At 44.3% G+C, this 17,548-nt stretch overlaps 1 protein-coding gene across 2 annotated transcripts in view; it reads left to right on the forward strand.

The window, feature by feature from the left end:
• The first annotated feature begins 276 nt into the window (after nucleotides 1-276).
• Nucleotides 277-17,548, forward strand: part of LOC139371252 (protein NDRG3-like) — a 49,800-nt gene continuing 32,528 nt past the window's right edge. The window contains exons 1-2 of one of the 2 annotated variants that reach the window (XM_071111505.1): nucleotides 277-524; nucleotides 14,944-15,027. In XM_071111505.1, coding sequence (XP_070967606.1) covers nucleotides 14,971-15,027 — 57 coding nt within the window. In that variant the 5' untranslated portion in view covers nucleotides 277-524; nucleotides 14,944-14,970. The remainder of the gene's footprint in view (nucleotides 525-14,943; nucleotides 15,028-17,548) is intronic. The other variant, XM_071111504.1, reaches the window with a different exon arrangement.

A 17,548-nucleotide genomic window follows, 5' to 3' on the forward strand; every position in this document is an offset into this window, starting at 1 on the left:
TTTAAACAGCTGGTCTGGAAATACAACAAGAAAACAAGCTGGCGATTTAGATCAAAATAAGTTTGTAACATGTTACAGCAGCACATCCTGTTTGTATGCTTATACAATCAGTTGAGGCTTGAAAATATAAACTCCATGTGAATTCTAAGCGCATAATCTCCGAGAAATGGGTCAACACATTGATGGGAATGATGGGCCCCATCTAAAAGAAAATAAGAAAAAAAATTGTGTACTGTATATACACAGTATTTGGACATCTTCTCAGTTAACCTCTTGGGGGCGTTCGAATTTAATTTGTACTGCCGCCTCGTATTGGCTGCTTCGTTCGTTTCTCTTGTCCTCCCTAATGTCTAGGACGCAATGTGTAGTTCCGCCTTGAAAGAGTGACATCGAAATAGTAATACTAGTTGGAATAGGAAAGGAATTAGGCAAAGAGAAGGTGCGGTTTAAACACCGGTATTTAAACATAAATCTATCCTGGAGGATTTGACGCGGATCGAACGGATACGTCTTCAACCCAAACGGTAAGTGTCGATCGAGACAGAATTTTCTAATAGGCTGTTGTGCCAAATGCAGATGTGGCCATTGGTGTCGATAACCCACCAGCTCGCGGTTTAATTTTGATATGATATTCCATATCCATTTTCCAGGCAGTTCTATTGTAGGCCTAGGTTATTTCTATGAGTAGTCAAACATCACAATTGTATCAATCCGCGATTCCCATTTTTAGGATATTTCCTGTTGAATGAGTAACTTATTTTTCATGAGTCACAGGTTTGTTACTTAATACCGTATCATTGGCCCATATCTATAATGACTCAAATTCAACATCGAACGGTTAGGAAGGTTACTGTTGCTGAATATTTATGTTACTGTTTCACCATCCTCGATCTACAACTTGGTGCCTGTTCGACCCTCGTGTCTGGAACCTTTCATTATAATATCCACGTTACAAAGCATGCATAGTTTACGGAATTATATGGTTGCTTGCTTCGTGCTCAATAAATTAATGTATGTTAGTGCTGAATGAAACAGACATGACTTGGCAAGTCCATGCTGTAGTTGGCAACTGGTGGCGTGGAGATATTACTTATCATTCTTCTGGCACTACATGACATTGTCAGCAGTCACCTGGTGAAGGTCACTCTGGTGTAGGTCATTGGATTCAGGTGTGACCTCAACGCAGGTGTTTGAATTTAGTTTTTGGGAGGGAGTCCTCCCTTATTGAATGATCTCAACAATGCCATATCATTACCAAAGCAGGGCAGAGTTTACACAACAAACAGTGACATAGTTTCCAGTTGTCATTCACAACAGTGCTCCCATTCAAATACCACTACATGCTTTTTGTGAGTTTATTATGGTCTTACGAGGCTTTAGTATGTGACTGAAAGATTGACCAAAAGTATACTTTGGACAGTGTTATCATAATAGCCTTCTATTCAATTGGGAGGGAACTGCAGTCCATCATGGTTAATTATCACTGTAAAAAGTCATGCCTAACTGGTTGTAGTGTTTACAAGTTGTTGATTAGCCATTGTCCATGCTGAGAAGTTGTTTAGAAGGAGACCAATGTATTGGACATTTCTCCTACATATACTACACCTGAAACCATGGTGTACAGGTAAACACCACAGGTATACACACACACAAAGGAGATTCCTGACTACCCCATTCCCATAAGTGAGGAGTTTGGTGATGGAGAGACGTGAGACTTTTAACGGAGTTAGAAAGATGAATGTCAGGGAATACTGGCCACAGGGGAGATGAAATATTTAATTAAGCTGTGCTGGCTGTCAGCCAGTCAGATTGAACCTAACAATCACCTCAGCTTGTCTGTCTGTCTGTCATGGCTAGAGGGCAAAACAAAGCCCTGTAAACCATGGCAACGAGAGGAGTCATGCGTCTTCAACGTCTTGACGTTTTCACACCTCCAGGAACACATCCATGTCTTACTCTCAGGCTGTTAACATTTCTGATAGTGAGTTTTCTAGTAGTGAAGCCCCTGGCCTAGAGTATCAGACAACTTCACTGATTGTAGTTGTTTTCTCACTCTCTGGTCAGTATAGTTATGTGCTACTGTATCTATATACCCTTATCTAAATGTGTTGTGTTTGTTTGACACATTCATTCAAATTCACCTATTTCCCCCTAAAGCAGTGATGTGTCTCTAGTTTCTGTAGACGAACAGTGTGCATGTAATTCAAGCTTTGCAAGTCCCAGCAGTCTGTAGCGGTACCTGCTTTGCGCAGCAGGTTATCTGCTAAGTGGAACTATCAGAGGAAAGAGCTGATGCACAGGATCCTGTCCTGTGGCAGTGCCTATATATCTAATTTTCACAACCTGGGGCTATGCTATACTTATATGGTCAGTCTTGTTACATTGTAATAACACTAAGTACATAGGCCTACCTAGTCTATATCTCCTAACACACAATACCGAGGTGATTGGTGTGTATAGTCTGTGCTGGACATTGTAAACCTCTCTAAGCCCCTGTACAGTCTCCTCGTGGTCATATGAAGCTCCTGTGGTATCCTTTCCTCACATTTGTCGGTAATGCTAATCTCTTGGATCAGACCTTTGGGAGCTGTCTCTCTCTGTTCTTTATCAGCATCAGCAGCAGCAGCAGGTGGTGAGGGAGGGAGGGAGGGAAGGAGAGAGAGAGAGAAAAGGGAATGAGCGCAGGTGGCTGGCTTGTTGATCCAGGAAGATGGAGTGATTCCAAGCTGGACCTCTGGATACCCTGTGCTGTCCTTCACTGCTGCCTGGGACACACACACACCTCTGGATACCCTGTGATGTCCTTCACTGCTGCCTGAGACACACACACACCTCTGGGTACCCTGTGCTGTCCTTCACTGCTGCCTGGGACACACACACACATACACACCTCTGGATACCCTGTGCTGTCCTTCACTGCTGCCTGAGACACACACACACCTCTGGATACCCTGTGCTGTCCTTCACTGCTGCCTGGGACACACACACATCTCTGCTGCAGTAAAAAGAAACATCGGCTCTGGAGACAGAAATGTAGTCTAGTAACATTACCACAGAGACTTACTCAGTCGACATCCGGCTATCTCTACACAGTTGGATATTCTCAACAAGCTTTAAGTTGCTGTGAGAGTGTCCAGTGACTGAACTTAAAAACTCTGATCGATTCAGGTTTTAATGTCACATGCACAAGTACAGTGAAATGCCTTTCTTGCAAACTCAAAGGCCTATGGACTGGACAGTAATTAATGGATGTTTACTATTCGTTCTTTGTCTTCTGTTAATGGAAAGACTGCAGTTCTGCTGTGTTTACCTTTGGTTATAGATTTCTGATGTTTCTAATGTTCTGTAGCTAAAGCACCTCTTGTGAGGGCTTTGCTGGTCTGTGCTCTGTTCCACAAAACATTTCACAGACAGGTCAATGCTTGTGGTCAGGCTCCTCCCATGCATTAGTAACCACCACAGGAGGTTGGTGGCACCTTAATTGGGGAGGACGGGCTCGTGGTAATAGATGGAGCGGAATGGTTTTAAATACATCAAACACATGGTTTCCAGGTGTTTGATGCCATTTCATTCGCTCCATTCCAGCCATTATTATGAGCTGTCCTCCCCTCAGCAGCCTCCTGTGATAACCACTACACACTCAGCCTTCAGAGGAGGGAGTCAAACGATGGAATGTCTCAGATAAGGTAAAGAGTAGAAGGATTTTATCAGGTCCAGAAAATGAAATACCCTACCAGTTGTAATTGCAGTGAAGCAAATTGAATCCCTCCAAGGGCTGTGTTTCTGTGAGTGTAGTTAAATGGAGAGCGAGAGGAACATGACAAACAAACATCAAACACTCATTTACTGAGTGAATAGCACTCAGGGAGATTGGGCCTGTGTTTAATCGTGCGGCTCCCTGGTGAGTCGTGACCCTGCTGTTTGTGGAGTGTTTGTAGTGTACAGAAGAGATACGTGCGTATAGTGTACAGGATAGATCGGTGTGTGTAGTGTACAGGATATATCTGTTTTTGTAGTGTACAAAAGAGATATGTGTGTATAGTGTACAGGATAGATCGGTGTGTGTAGTGTACAGGATATATCTGTTTTTGTAGTGTACAAAAGAGATATGTGTGTGTAGTGTTCAGGATAGATTGGTGTGTGTAGTGTACAGGATATATCTGTGCTTGTAGTGTACAGGATAGATCGGTGTGTGTAGTGTACAGGATATATCTGTGTTTGTAGTGTACAAAAGAGATATGTGTGTATAGTGTACAGGATAGATCGGTGTGTGTAGTGTACAGGATATATCTGTTTTTGTAGTGTACAAAAGAGATATGTGTGTGTAGTGTTCAGGATAGATCGGTGTGTGTAGTGTACAGGATATATCTGTGCTTGTAGTGTACAGGATAGATCTGTGTGTGTAGTGTACAGGATAGATCCGTGTTTGTAGTGTACAGGATGTATCTGTGTTTGTAGTGTACAGGATAGATCTGTGTGTGTAGTGTACAGGATATATCTGTGTTTGTAGTGTACAGGATAGATCTGTCACGCCCTGACCATAGAGAGCCTTTTATTCTCTATGTTGGTTTGGTTCGGGGTGTGACTAGGGTGGGTTTTCTAGGTTATTGTATGTCTATGTTTGCCTGGTTTGGTTCCCAATCAGAGGCAGCTGTTTATCGTTGTCTCTGATTGGGGATCATATTTAGGCAGCCATTTTCCCCACTGTGTTTTGTGGGATATTGTTTGTGTGTAGTGGCCTGTGAGCACTCCATGACTTCACCTTTTGTTTTTGCTCTTTATTGTTTTTGCGAGTTTCATTTCAATTAAACATGTGGAACCAGTCCGGTGGTGAGGGCGGGAGAGAAAAGGGAGAGAGTGAGCGCAGGTGGCTGGCTCGTTGATCCAGGAAGATGGAGTGATTCCAAGCGGGACCTATGGATACCCTGTGCTGTCCTTCACTCGCCCTGAAGTGCGTGTCACTAGTCCGGTGCCACCTGTACCGGCCCCACGCATCAGGCCTCCAGTGCGTGTCCCCAGTCCAGTACGTCCTGTGCCTGCTCCTCGCGCTCGCCCTGAGGTGCGTGTCACCAGCCCGGTACCACCAGTGCCGGCCCCACGCACCAGGCTTCCTGCGACGTTTCACAGTCCAGAACCTCCAACGACGGTCCACGGTCTGGAATCTCCAACGACGGTCAACAGTCTGGAACCTCCAGCTCCATGGCCGGAGCCTTGCCCTGCGCCGATGCCCAGTGTGAGCACGGCGTCCAGTTCAGCTCCAAGGCCACAGTCTTCTTCTGCATTGGTGCCCAGTCCAGGCACAGCGTCCAGTCCCGCTCCATGGCAGGAGCCTTCCTCTGCGCCGATGCCCAGTCCAGGCACAGCGTCCAGTCCCGTTCCATGGGAGGGGCCTTCCTCTGCACCGATGTCCAGGCACGCTGTCCAGTCCCGCTCCATGGAGACCCTTCCTCTGAACCGATGCCCAGTCCGAGCACGGCGTCCAGTCCAGCTCCATGGCAGGAGTCCTTCTCTGTGCCGATGCCCAGTCCAGGCACGGCGTTCTACCCGGCTCCATATCCGCGAGCGGAATGGATAATTTGCCCCGCACCGGACGTTAGATGCCCACCCGGATCCTCCCTATTGAGTCAGGTTCCACACCTTTGGGGGGGGGGGTACTGTCACGCCCTGACCATAGAGAGCCTTTTATTCTCTATGTTGGTTTAGTCAGGGTGTGACCAGGGTGGGTTATCTAGGTTATTGTATGTCTATGTTTGACTTCACATTTCGTTTTGCTCTTTGTTTTTGTGAGTTTCATTTCAATTAAACATGTGGATCTCTATCTACGCTGCGCCTTGGTCCGACATTCATTATAACGATCGTGACAAGATCCGTGTTTGTAGTTTACAGGATACAGTGGGGCAAACAAGTATTTAGTCAGCCACCAATTGTGCAAGTTCTCCCTCTTAAAAAGATGAGAGGTCTGTAATTTTCATCATAGGTACACTTGTAATTTTCATCATAGGCACACTTCAACTATGACAGACAAAATTAGAATTTTTTTCTACAGAAAATCACATTGTAGGATTTTTAATGAATTTATTTGCAAATTATGGTGGACAATAAGTATTTGGTCACCTACAAACAAGCAAGATTTCTGGCTCTCTCACACCTGTAACTTCTACTTTTTTGCCCCACTGTATATCTGTGTTTGTAGTGTACAGGATAGATCTGTGTGTGTAGTGTACAGGATAGATCTGTGTTTGTAGTGTACATGATATGCAAATTAATACTTAAAATCATACAATGTGATTTTCTGGATTTTTGTTTTAGATTCCGTCTCTCACAGTTGAAGTGTACCTATGATAACAGTTACAGACCTCTATATGCTTTGTAAGTAGGAAACACTGCCGATTTTGCAGGTTATCAAATACTTGTTCTCCCCACTGTATCTGTGTTTGTAGTGTACAGGATAGATATGTGTGTATAGTGTACAGGATAGATATGTGTGTGTAATGTACAGGATAGATCCATGTTTGTAGTGTACAGGATATATCTGTGTTTGTAGTGTACAGGATAGATCTGTGTTTGTAGTGTACAGGATATATCTGTGCTGCAGAATGCAGGAATCTGATTCAGAGCTTGCATTCTTATCTCACTGTATTTTTTTAGTTCCTGTACTTTGTCTTTATTTATCTATACGTTATCCCTATCCATCTAGCCTATCTGAATGGTCAGCTTTCGGGCTCTTATTCCATAATACTAAGGGCAGTTTTTACACTGTTGAGCCCTACTGTGGTTGCTAAGCTGTTTGGGTTGGTCTGATGAGCGGTTTTATGTAAATGTTCATGAAAAGGTCATCATGCCTTCACCAGCAGTGCTGCGTAGAGGGGTCGACAGCCCCCTGTGGTTGTCAAGGACACAGCCATCCTCCCTGGCGACCGGGAGAGGAGAGATGGTGCCAGTGGTTTTCTGAGAGGGTCCACCTCTGTCTCTCTCTGGGAGATTAGGTTGTCCTGATCTGTTTCAGTGACAGCCAGCCATGGCTGTGTGTGATGGCTCTATCAGGAGAAAGCCTTGCTTGGTTAGACCAACAGGTCCATACAGTTCTACAGACTGACCTAGAACCAACCTACCTACCTGCCATCCACATAGATACTTTCAGAAACTGGTGTTAAATAAAGAAAACGACCTAGGTTTTTGTGTGTGTGGCAGTGTCTTGGTTATCTCTGAGTGTGAACCTTGCTGTTGTCACACTAACATGTACCGATGGCCTTGGGGTTCTGTCATCCGTCTCTGGGCCAGTGTTATGTCCTGTAGTGTAGACACATTAGAGCCCTGTATACCTGTTATCTGGAGTTAGGCTCACTGTCACTGTGACTCAACTCTGGTGTGAACCCCTGACTCAGCTGCTCTTTCTCTCTCTACAGTACCTCTCTCTCTACCCCTCTTTTTACCTCTATCTCTCTTTACCCTGTCCTCTGCCCGGCCTATCCACTCCACTTCTCCACTCCTATCTGCACGAGTAAGCAGTGCTAGGAATCCCCTACAGACAGTCCCCACCAGCTCCCGGGCAGGGCAGCCAGCAAGCAGAGCTGAGTGGAGTGGAGCCAACAGGCAGAGGCAGGCAGGTACTCTATTAGCAGCACTGAGAACCATCAGCCTATTTTTAGCAGGAGTAGCGCTGGTAGCGACCAGGCCCATCTTATAGCTTGCAGTAGATTTAGTAGTCATCCATCTATTGTCATTCCGCTCAGTAGTATGTTTTTTTGAGTTGCTCCTATGCCTTTTGTGAGGGCCGTGTTGGGTCGTAGCGATAATGCATACAAGTTGCTATTGTCAGAATAGGAGGGCAGAGTGTCCATTCTCTAATTAATCTTACTTTGGAATGTTAGAGACACCTCACCATTTTTTAGCTGGTAGAAAACAGACTATTTTGAATAGGTAGAAGTTAACCAGTGTTCTTTTTCAATCTGTGGATATAACATAATGTGGTGTGAACATACACGTATTGCATTTTTCACTGCTAGTGTTGAGTCAGTGGTTCAGTGCAATCTTCATGCTGTATAATCAACCCCTCCTTGATGTATCATTGCTTTTTGTGTCCTCAAAGAGAGGGAGAGCAATAGACACAAGCGCTTCGAACAGTCAAATCACATCGCCCAAAAAGTGCATGGAGTGTAGTGCTCAGAACACCACATGACTTATACATGAATCCCAAAATAGAGCTTGCTGAGTCGGAGAGGCTGAGGATGTAGGCTACACACTGGAAACATGGGAAACTTACTCAAACAATCAGCTCTCATAGACAGACCATCATGTCACGATGATGCCTTGTTTATGGTTTATACATATGCTTCCCTGTTGGACTTAATGTTTAAATTGAGTTATCCCGTTTGTTAGTTTTAGTGGCACAAAATACACTGCAGGTTTTTTGCTTTATTTATAGTAAATCTAGCATCCAGTTTTTCTCCGAATTTTGGAGAAATAATGATTTAGGTCATAATACGTTCTGGGAATCAATGTACTTCTTGGAGCAGGACACAATTCCTTTGAGGCTGTGTGTGTGTGTGTGTGTGTGTGTGTGTGTGTGTGTGTGTGTTTGTTTGTTTGTTTGTTTGTTTTGGACTAAACAAACAAAAAGCCCAAACTGTCATTCTGTTACCAAACGTTGCATCTGCACTGTTCTTCAAGTAAATGTGTTTTATTATCATTTTCAGTGGAAATTGTTAAAAATAGTACTTATGCTTAACTTTGCAATCATTGGTTTGAGTCTCAGTGTCACTCTGTTACTGTGGAATTGCCCTGATGCCTACAGATATGAGGTCTTAAATCAATATGGGAAATGCCTTTTTTAATCTCACAAGACCATTGGCAGATAAAGTGCCCCCTGCAGGGAATAATGCAATGCATTAAAAGCCCTCTGAGAGTAATGAGAGTAGTAGTAGATGTGCTGAAAGAGAGAGACTTGACAGCATGTTACACTGGTGTGTGTGTGTGTGTGTGTGTGTGTGTGCGCGTGCACTTGAATGTGTGTGGTTATGTGTTTGTTTGTTTGTGGATGTGACAGTCCTGAGTTTAGAGGGGCTTCCCCTCTCAGATCAGTGACTGCTGTGTGCCAGTAAGGGCTCTGATAATGATCTGAGCCTCTCTCTCACACACACACACACAGAGACACACACACACTCACACACCAGTGACTGTGGAGCAGGGTTTCCTCTGACACAAAACTGGGTGATGTACTATGAAAAGAGAGACTGTAACAAAGAGAATTGGCAAAGAACACAATTTCTTTCCACAAGGCCGTGGGATGAGCCCCACCTTCTTGGCGGCAGGTAGCCTAGTGATTACCGGATCGAAAGGTTGCTGGATCGAATCCCAAGCTATCAGTCTGTCATTCTGCCCCTGAGCAAGGCAGTTGTTTTATTTTACCTTTATTTAACTAGGCAAGTCAGTTAAGAACAAATTATTATTTACAATGACATCATAGGAACAGTGGGTTTAACTGCCTTGTTCTGCCTTGTTCAGGGGCAGAACAACAGATTTTTACCTTGTCAGCTCAGGGATTTGATCTTGCAACCTTTCAGTTACTAGTCCAACGCTCTAATCACTAGGCTACCTACCGCTCCAACAGTTAACCCACTGTTCCCCGGGCACTGATGATGTAGATGTCGATTTAAGGCAGCCTGCCGCACCTTTCTGATTCAGTAGGGTTGGGTTAAATGCAGGAGACACATTTCAGTTGTACATTTATTTTCCTCCTTTTTTTCAACAAATACAGTGGGGCAAAAAAGTATTTATTTAGTCAGCCACCAATTGTGCAAGTTCTCCTACTTAAAAATATGAGAGAGGCCTGTCATTTTCATCATAGGTTCACTTCAAATATGACAGACAAAATTAGAAAAAAAAATCCAGAAAATCACATTGTAGGATTTTTAATGAATTTATTTGCAAATTATGGTGGAAAATAAGTACCACCTGTATATAGCTTCGCTATTGTTATTTTACTGCTGCTCTTTAATTATTTGCGACTTTTATATTTCTTTATTTTTTTTTGAATTTTTCTTAAAACCGCATTGTTGGTTAAGGGCTTGTAAGTAAGAATTTCACTGTAGGGTCTTCACCTGTTGTATTCAGCGCATGTGATAAATACAATTTGATTAGATTTGATTTGAAATGAGAGGCAGAGAGATAAGATAGATAGACAGATACTGATATTGAGTAAGAAGGAGGAGACTCCACAAGGTCATGTCCCTCCGCCCCTTTACGATCTCCCTATCAAAGCCCTAATCTAGTACCAGATAGGGAGAGAGAGAGGGGGGGAGGGTGGAGGGGTGGCTCTTAACATTCATCAACTGTCTGTATAGAACCAGGGAATTATTGCCAGTCTTTTGAGTAATGCTTATAGGAGGGCCAGGAAATGAAATCTGTGTGTGAGATTGTGGTTGTGTTTTTCAATATGATTATGAGTTAATTATATTAATGGATTATGTATTTGGATTAATGGATTTGGCTGCTAATCCTTCAACGATCCAGGGAAGTCCATTTAAATGGTCACCTCAATAATTCCCTGCGTTCACCTGAATGAACACATGGTTATGCTACTACACACACTGCTTGTGAATAAGAATTGTGAATTCTAAATGTGTGAATGATGTGTGTGTTGATTCTAGATTGAATACTTTGGCAAAGGTGTGTGTGTGAGTGCTCTTCAGTTGAAGTCTATGGTTTTTGAACCGACCCTGTGTTGGGAGGTTGCGTGTGCACTATGACAAAGGAGAGGTTTAGTTTGCTTGTATCAATAGGCCTCAGTGCAGTAACAAGAGAGAGTTGGGCCCCAGGAGAACAGACTGGGAAAGGAGTAGAGTAATTAAGGCTGGAGCACTAGGAGCTTGCAGCCTCTCAAGCCTGGGTGCTCCTGCTTCACAGGAATCTCCTGGGGTGATGGTAGGGAGGGAGGGAGAGAGAGAATCTTCTCCCAGTTCTGTTGCTCTGTCTGTCCGACTTGTCTCTCCCCCTCCGGCCAGAACAGAGCAGAGGGATTAGATCAGAACGGAACAGAGCGGAGGAATTGGATCAGAACAGAGCAGAGGGATTGGATCAGAACAGAGCAGAGGGATTGGATCAGAACAGAGCAGAGGGATTGGATCAGAACGTAAGACTAACACTATAGTTGTGTTGTTAATCCCCTGACAGGAAGTGAAAGGGAAAAATGTCAAATGGAGAGATTTTCCCTCTAATTCTCTTACCAAACGAATGGCCTGGGTTAGAGTGCTAAGAATAATCTGGAACTGAGCCCGACACAGTCACAGAATTATACTCTGGGGCGGATTATACACAGACTAAGCGCTGTAAACCGTGTGTCTGAGGGGGTGGGGGCAGCGATGTGGAGCAGCCAGGGCAGACGTTTCTATTCAGATGTTCCACAGACCAGTTAGTTGTTCCTTTCAGATGGTTGCCATAACAGCACCACTGAGTCACATAAAGGAAAGCAGGACTGGGATCTGTTCTCACTGGTTGGCTGGGAGGGAGGCGGGAGCTACTAAGGAATTTGTCTTGCCCTGTTTTCCTTGTGTTTTTCTGTATGCCTGACTACTTACCCCAAAGCATCTCCCCCACACAGAGGTTCCTCTGTTCTTTAATTGGGACTGTGTCATCAAAGTTATTTGACCCAAAGATAAAAGGGACAGCCACACAACACAGACAGTCCCTCTATTTCAGCTTGTTGTCAGGGCCCTGCTCTCACAGCAGATCCATCAGCCTGTCATAGGTGACATTAAGGTAAGTAAAATCAGTGTCACCATGACAACATACAGGTAGGTTAACTCAAGCCACCATGGTGACATTTGGTAGGTCAAATCAGGGTCACCATGCCAACGTCTATAGGTTACCCTAGGCCTAGCGTTTCCATGGCGACGTCTTGGTAGGTAGAAATAAGGTCACCATAGCAACATTTGCCATTTAAGGAGGGCTACCTCAGGGTCAGCATCACGACTCTTAGGAAACTGTAATCCATAATAGGAGCCTCTCCCAGAGTGCACTGCTCTCCAAGGTGAGATGGAGATAGATGGATGGAGAGGGGGGTGAGGCAGGAGGATGAGGCAGGGGGAGGAGTGTGAATGTGTCCTCTCAATCCATCATTCAGCACCGGCTGCTGACAAGGCGGCTACAGGACTCCCTTGTGTGTGTGTGTGTATCAGTACTACGCTAAAGCTAATAACACCTCTCCAGCCCAGGTCAGGGGGCCCAGTGTAGTTTCACACACAGGATGGAAGACTGGGAACAGAAGAATACACATTCAGACATTTTAAAATAGGACTATTTTGTCTGTTTAATTCTGTGGTGACTTTCGTGACTCGTGGTTTTCCTCAGACATGATCTTCGGGGATGTTTTTCCTAGTGCTCGGTTCTCAGTCACTGTGGTGCAGTGTAGCGTGATGTAAGTGGCACTACAGGAGCAACCTGCTGAGCGCTAAATTGACCAGGGGAACTGTGTGTGTGCATGTGTGTTTATACGTGTGTGTATTGGTCTTCATAAACAAGACAGTTAAGAGACATAATGTATTTAGAATATCCATAATGCACCACCAGTCAGACTTTCCAGACAATTAGGTCACATGTATGCACCTCATTGTACTGTGTCAGCTGTTTCCAGAATTTCCCCTTCCCCCATACTATATATTCATCCACGCACATAGCATGTTCTGAGCATCGTCTGATGTCAGATGTATTTAACCAAATGTGACCATCTCTAATGGATTCCCAGTCAAATATGTTCCCCCACAGCAAAGCAAACACATTCCCTGTCTATCCATCTGGCCTCTGGGCCAGAGTTTCCCAAACTCGGTCCTGGGTTCCCCCCTTGGTGCACGTTTCGTTTTTTGCCCTAACACTGCACAGCTAATTCAAATAGCCAACTCATCATTAAGCTTTGATTATTTTAAACAGCTGTGTAGTGCTACGGGCAGGACTGAGTCTGGGAAACCCTGGCCTGGGCTTTCTCCTTCAACTCTCATTGTCTGGATAATGTGTATCTGAATGACTGGATCGGAAGAAGTTATCATTGGTAAAACCAGATAATGCAGCGTCTCTCCCCAGACCTGCACTGCCCCAATCTGTTTCTCCCATTACAACCTCTATATGTTCCCTTTGTCTCTTTGTCTCTCATTTGTCCCAAGGCGCTCCTGTCTTAGAATAAACATCACTGGCTTTGTCTCTATGGCAACCACAGCACACACCGTACAATGGAATGTGAGTCTGTTGGAGACCTGGTGTTATTATAGTTGGAACAGGGTCGGGCCATAGGAAATGTACAATACAATCATACACTACAATATAGTACAATGAATTACAATTCAGTACAGTACTGTACAATACAATACAATACAATACAGGACAATACAATTCAACTTCATATTGTAGGATAGCTTTTAGGAACTGTCTGTCTGTCATTTGGGTATAAGTCTACCCTGACCCTTCCCGATTGCAGTTGGCCTTTGCTACCGGCCCACTTTCTGCGTCAGCCCGAGGAAGTGTTGGAATGATACAGCCAATACGCTGAATCTGCTCAAGCATGTAGGATATTTGTTTTTATTTTTTCTCGCTCCTTGTCTAAATATTTTGTTCCTTTGACCCGTATTTGTCAGCAGCATTGCTGGGCATATTTTCATCATACTGACTACTTCTGACGATTGATGTGCAGGCATAGGTTATGGTTTTGATGGTATGTCCAGTCTGTTCCGGGAAGGTAATAATGTCTTGCCACAGGGCTATATTATATTTCACTCATCAGATGGAGGTTATGCACACGGGTGAGACACCATAGCAGGTCTGAGAGCAACCTAATGTTTCCTTCTGACTCAAACTGGGATGATGTCATCTGTGGAGTGGAGCTGTTCTGGTTGGTTGAGTTCCAGGCTATTCAAGCACATCACCAGCCTACTCAGTAGGTTATATGTTCAGCTCAAGGTTGTTAGAGAGAGGTGGGCCCTGACACAGGAAGTGTTTATAGTACTGGAACTCCCATTGGCTGTTGTCAGTCCAATAGCCATGCCCTTTTCTATTGTAGACCAGCCTTCACTGTATTTGTACTGTTACTTTTTAGAGCGATTTTCAATGAATTGTCGAGCTTGTTAATATATGAGTATTAACTTACTAATAAATGCAAGTGAGAGACAATTACAATATGATAAGTTTTATTTTATTATACATGTTGTTAGAAGCATTGACCTAGGCCTGTCTCTTTAGATTCTATCCCCTGTTATCCCCTCAGTCACATGATCTTCTCTCAGAGAGCCAGGTAACAGAACACCGTTCAGTCTCTCTCTGTGTAATTATTTTCCTCCAAGGGAAAACAAATGAGGAGGGATTTGTGTGGTGTCCCTGCCTGCCTGCCCCCCTGCCTGCCCCCCTGCCTTACTGCTGCCTGGTCCTTAGGTGTACGCTATGTAAGGCTGGGATGACCTTTCACAGAGCAAACAGAGAGGGAGAATGCCCTTCAATCCTTCAACCCTTCAGCTTCATCCTCATCACATGCGTGTCACGGCGATACAGCTCAGGTCTGTGTATGAGGGTCTCAGGGGAGGAATGACAGGGCCAGGTGGGCCAGAGCCACAGCACGACACATTGCCTACTTCTCTCATCCAATACAAATAGATCAATCAGCCTGATGTGTTGTTACTAACCACTCCCATATTAACTAATAGCGTGAAGCTGACATGAATCTGAACAACTTATTGACGCAGCAGTCTCTCAGATCACTGGTATGTTCTCTGTGTGTGTGTGTGTGTGTGTGTGTGTGTGTGTGTGTGTGTGTGTGTGTGTGTGTGTGTGTGTGAATACGCAAATAATAGTCTTTGTATGATAGTATGTGCTATAATTGTGTAGCTCTCATTTCTGAAAGTATGTTATGTGTGGCTTACATAGGATCATTTATTGTCTTCTTCTCTCTCTCTGTCTTCCTCTCAGTTTTGAGTAGAGTGACCAGACAGGAAGATGGATGAGCTACAGGATGTGCAGCTGACTGAGATCAAGCCCTTGCTGACCAATAAGGTGAGAGTATGAGATGACCACCTGCGAGGGAGAGTCACACATACACATGCCTATACACTGAGTATACCAAACATTAGGAATACCTTCCTAATATTGAGTTGCGTTCGACGGGGCATGGACTCTACAAGGTGTCAAGAGCGTTCTACAGGGATGCTGGCCCATGTTGACTCCAATGCTTCCCACAATTGTGTCAAGTTGGCTGGATGTCCTTTGGGTGGTGGGCCATTCTTAATACACATGGGAAACTGTTGAGCGTGAAAAATCCAGCAGTGTTGCAGTTCTTGACACTAACCGGTACGCCTGGCACCTACTACCATACACTGTTCAAAGGCACTTAAATATTTTGTCTTGCCCAGTCACCCTCTGAATGGAACACATACACAATCCATGTCTCAATTGTCGCAAGGCTTAAAAATCCTTCTTTAACTTGTCTCCTCCCCTTTATCTACACTGATGGAAGTGGATTTAACAAGTGACATCAATAAGGGATCATAGCTTTCACCTGGATTCACCTGGTCAGTCTATATCATGGAAAGAACAGGTTTTCTTAATGTTTTGTAGACTCATGTTTTGAGACTTATTCAATCTTATCCATCGTGAACAGTGCTTTCCTCCCCACTCCAGAACTCTGTTCATCAAAGTGAATTATTTAGAATCCCTGCTTCACTGTAGTGAGGGAAGAGAAAAGACTCGAGAAAATAGAGGAATAAGAGTCAATAGAAGAAAAATCAAGGGATGGAGTTAGGCTTAAGAGAGAGATGCAGAGAGATGGAGAGAGAGAGTAGGCAGATGAAGCTTGAAAGCAAGAGGGAGGGGAGGAAAAACAGGAATATCAAAGGGGAACCTTGCAGAAACGCATATTTCTTTTGCTTGAAAGATTCAGATGAGAGAGAGAAAAATTAGCAGATCAAAGCTTTCTTCCCACCATTCCTTAAGGACCTCCAGCATCGAGGAGAGGATGAGCTCCCAGCCTGCCTTGGGTTGGGGCAAGTAGAAGGAAGTCAGCCCATCTGTGTAAATTGACCCGTTTTATATTCAGAGGGTACTATTCTGTTCCAGACAGTTCCAGGGCGATATTACAGGCAGTTAAAGAAGGTTTTCACCAAAAACAAATTTGGCAGGAGAAGTTCAGCCCCCATTCGTTTTCAACAAAGTCACGTGGATAAATGTGCAGGGTATTGTGGGAAGGTGAGCGGAAAGAACCATGCTAGTGGAGTGGTAGAAAAAGTTATGCTATGCTCTACTTTATGCAAATGTAAATCAAAGTGAAGCCTTGGAGCGAAGCGTTGTCAAGAGGAGGCACGGCCTCTGGTCAAAACCCACTGTTAGGCTTTCCCTGCATCACAGGACATGAGTTGATGTATAGGCTGAGGCAGAGGGTATTGTGTCATACATCATGGGCTGAACAGGCCATTCATCACCTGACAGTGGTGCTGGTGAAGTGGGCTGGCTGTGGACAGACAGGTGGATGGAAGGCAGCACCATGAGCTCCTCTGAATGAATGGGTTTATGGCTGACCTCTCACTCCACCTAGTGGCCAGGCCATCTCATTAAGAATCCAACAGACAGGAGCCTGCAGGATAGATGTGAGGACAGACAGACAGTAATGAGTTGACAGGAGAGGCATACAGGTGATAAATAGGATAGCATATTGAGAGTATGTCAATTAAGCAGTGGTGTTTTCTATCCTGAACAAAAATATAAACGCAACATTCAACAATTTCAAAGATTTTATTGTGTGACAGTTCATAGAAGGAAATCAGTAAATTGATATCAATTCTTTAGGATCTAATCTATGGATTTCACATGACTGGGAATACAGATATGTATCTGTTGGTGCATGGACCATAAAACCAGTCAGCATCTCCTTCGCATAAAGTTGATGGCTGTTGATTGTGGCCTGTGGAATGTTGTCCTTCTCTTCAATGGCTGTGCGAAGTTGCTGGATATTGCCGGGAACTGGAACACGCTGTCGTACATGTCGATACAGAGCATCCCAAACATGCTCAATTTAGTGACATGTCTGGTGAGTATGCAGGCCATAGAAGAACTGTGACATTTTCATCTTCCAGGAATTGTGTACAGATCCTGGCGATAGGGGGCTGTAAATTATCATGCTGAAACATGAGGTGATGGCTGTGGATGAATGGCACGACAATGGGCCTCAGGATCTCGTCACGGTATCTCTGAGCATTTAAATTGCCATCGCTAAAATGCAATTGTGTTCTTTGTCTGTAGCTTATGCCTGCCCATACCATAACCACACTGCCTCCATGGGGCACTCTGTTCACAACGTTGACATCAGCAAACCGCTCGCCCACATGACACCATACACGTGGTCTGCTGTTGCGAGGCTGGTTGGACATATTGCCAAATTCTCAAAAATTATTTTTGAGGTGTCTTATGGTAGAGAAATGAAAATTCAATACTCTGGCAACAGAGTTCCTGCAGTCAGCATGCCAAACGCAAGCTCCCTCAAAACTTGACAAATCTGTGACATTGTGTTGCGTGGCCATACTGC

This window comes from Oncorhynchus clarkii, chromosome 17 (assembly GCF_045791955.1).
Source record: "Oncorhynchus clarkii lewisi isolate Uvic-CL-2024 chromosome 17, UVic_Ocla_1.0, whole genome shotgun sequence".
NCBI classification, from domain to species: domain Eukaryota; kingdom Metazoa; phylum Chordata; class Actinopteri; order Salmoniformes; family Salmonidae; genus Oncorhynchus; species Oncorhynchus clarkii.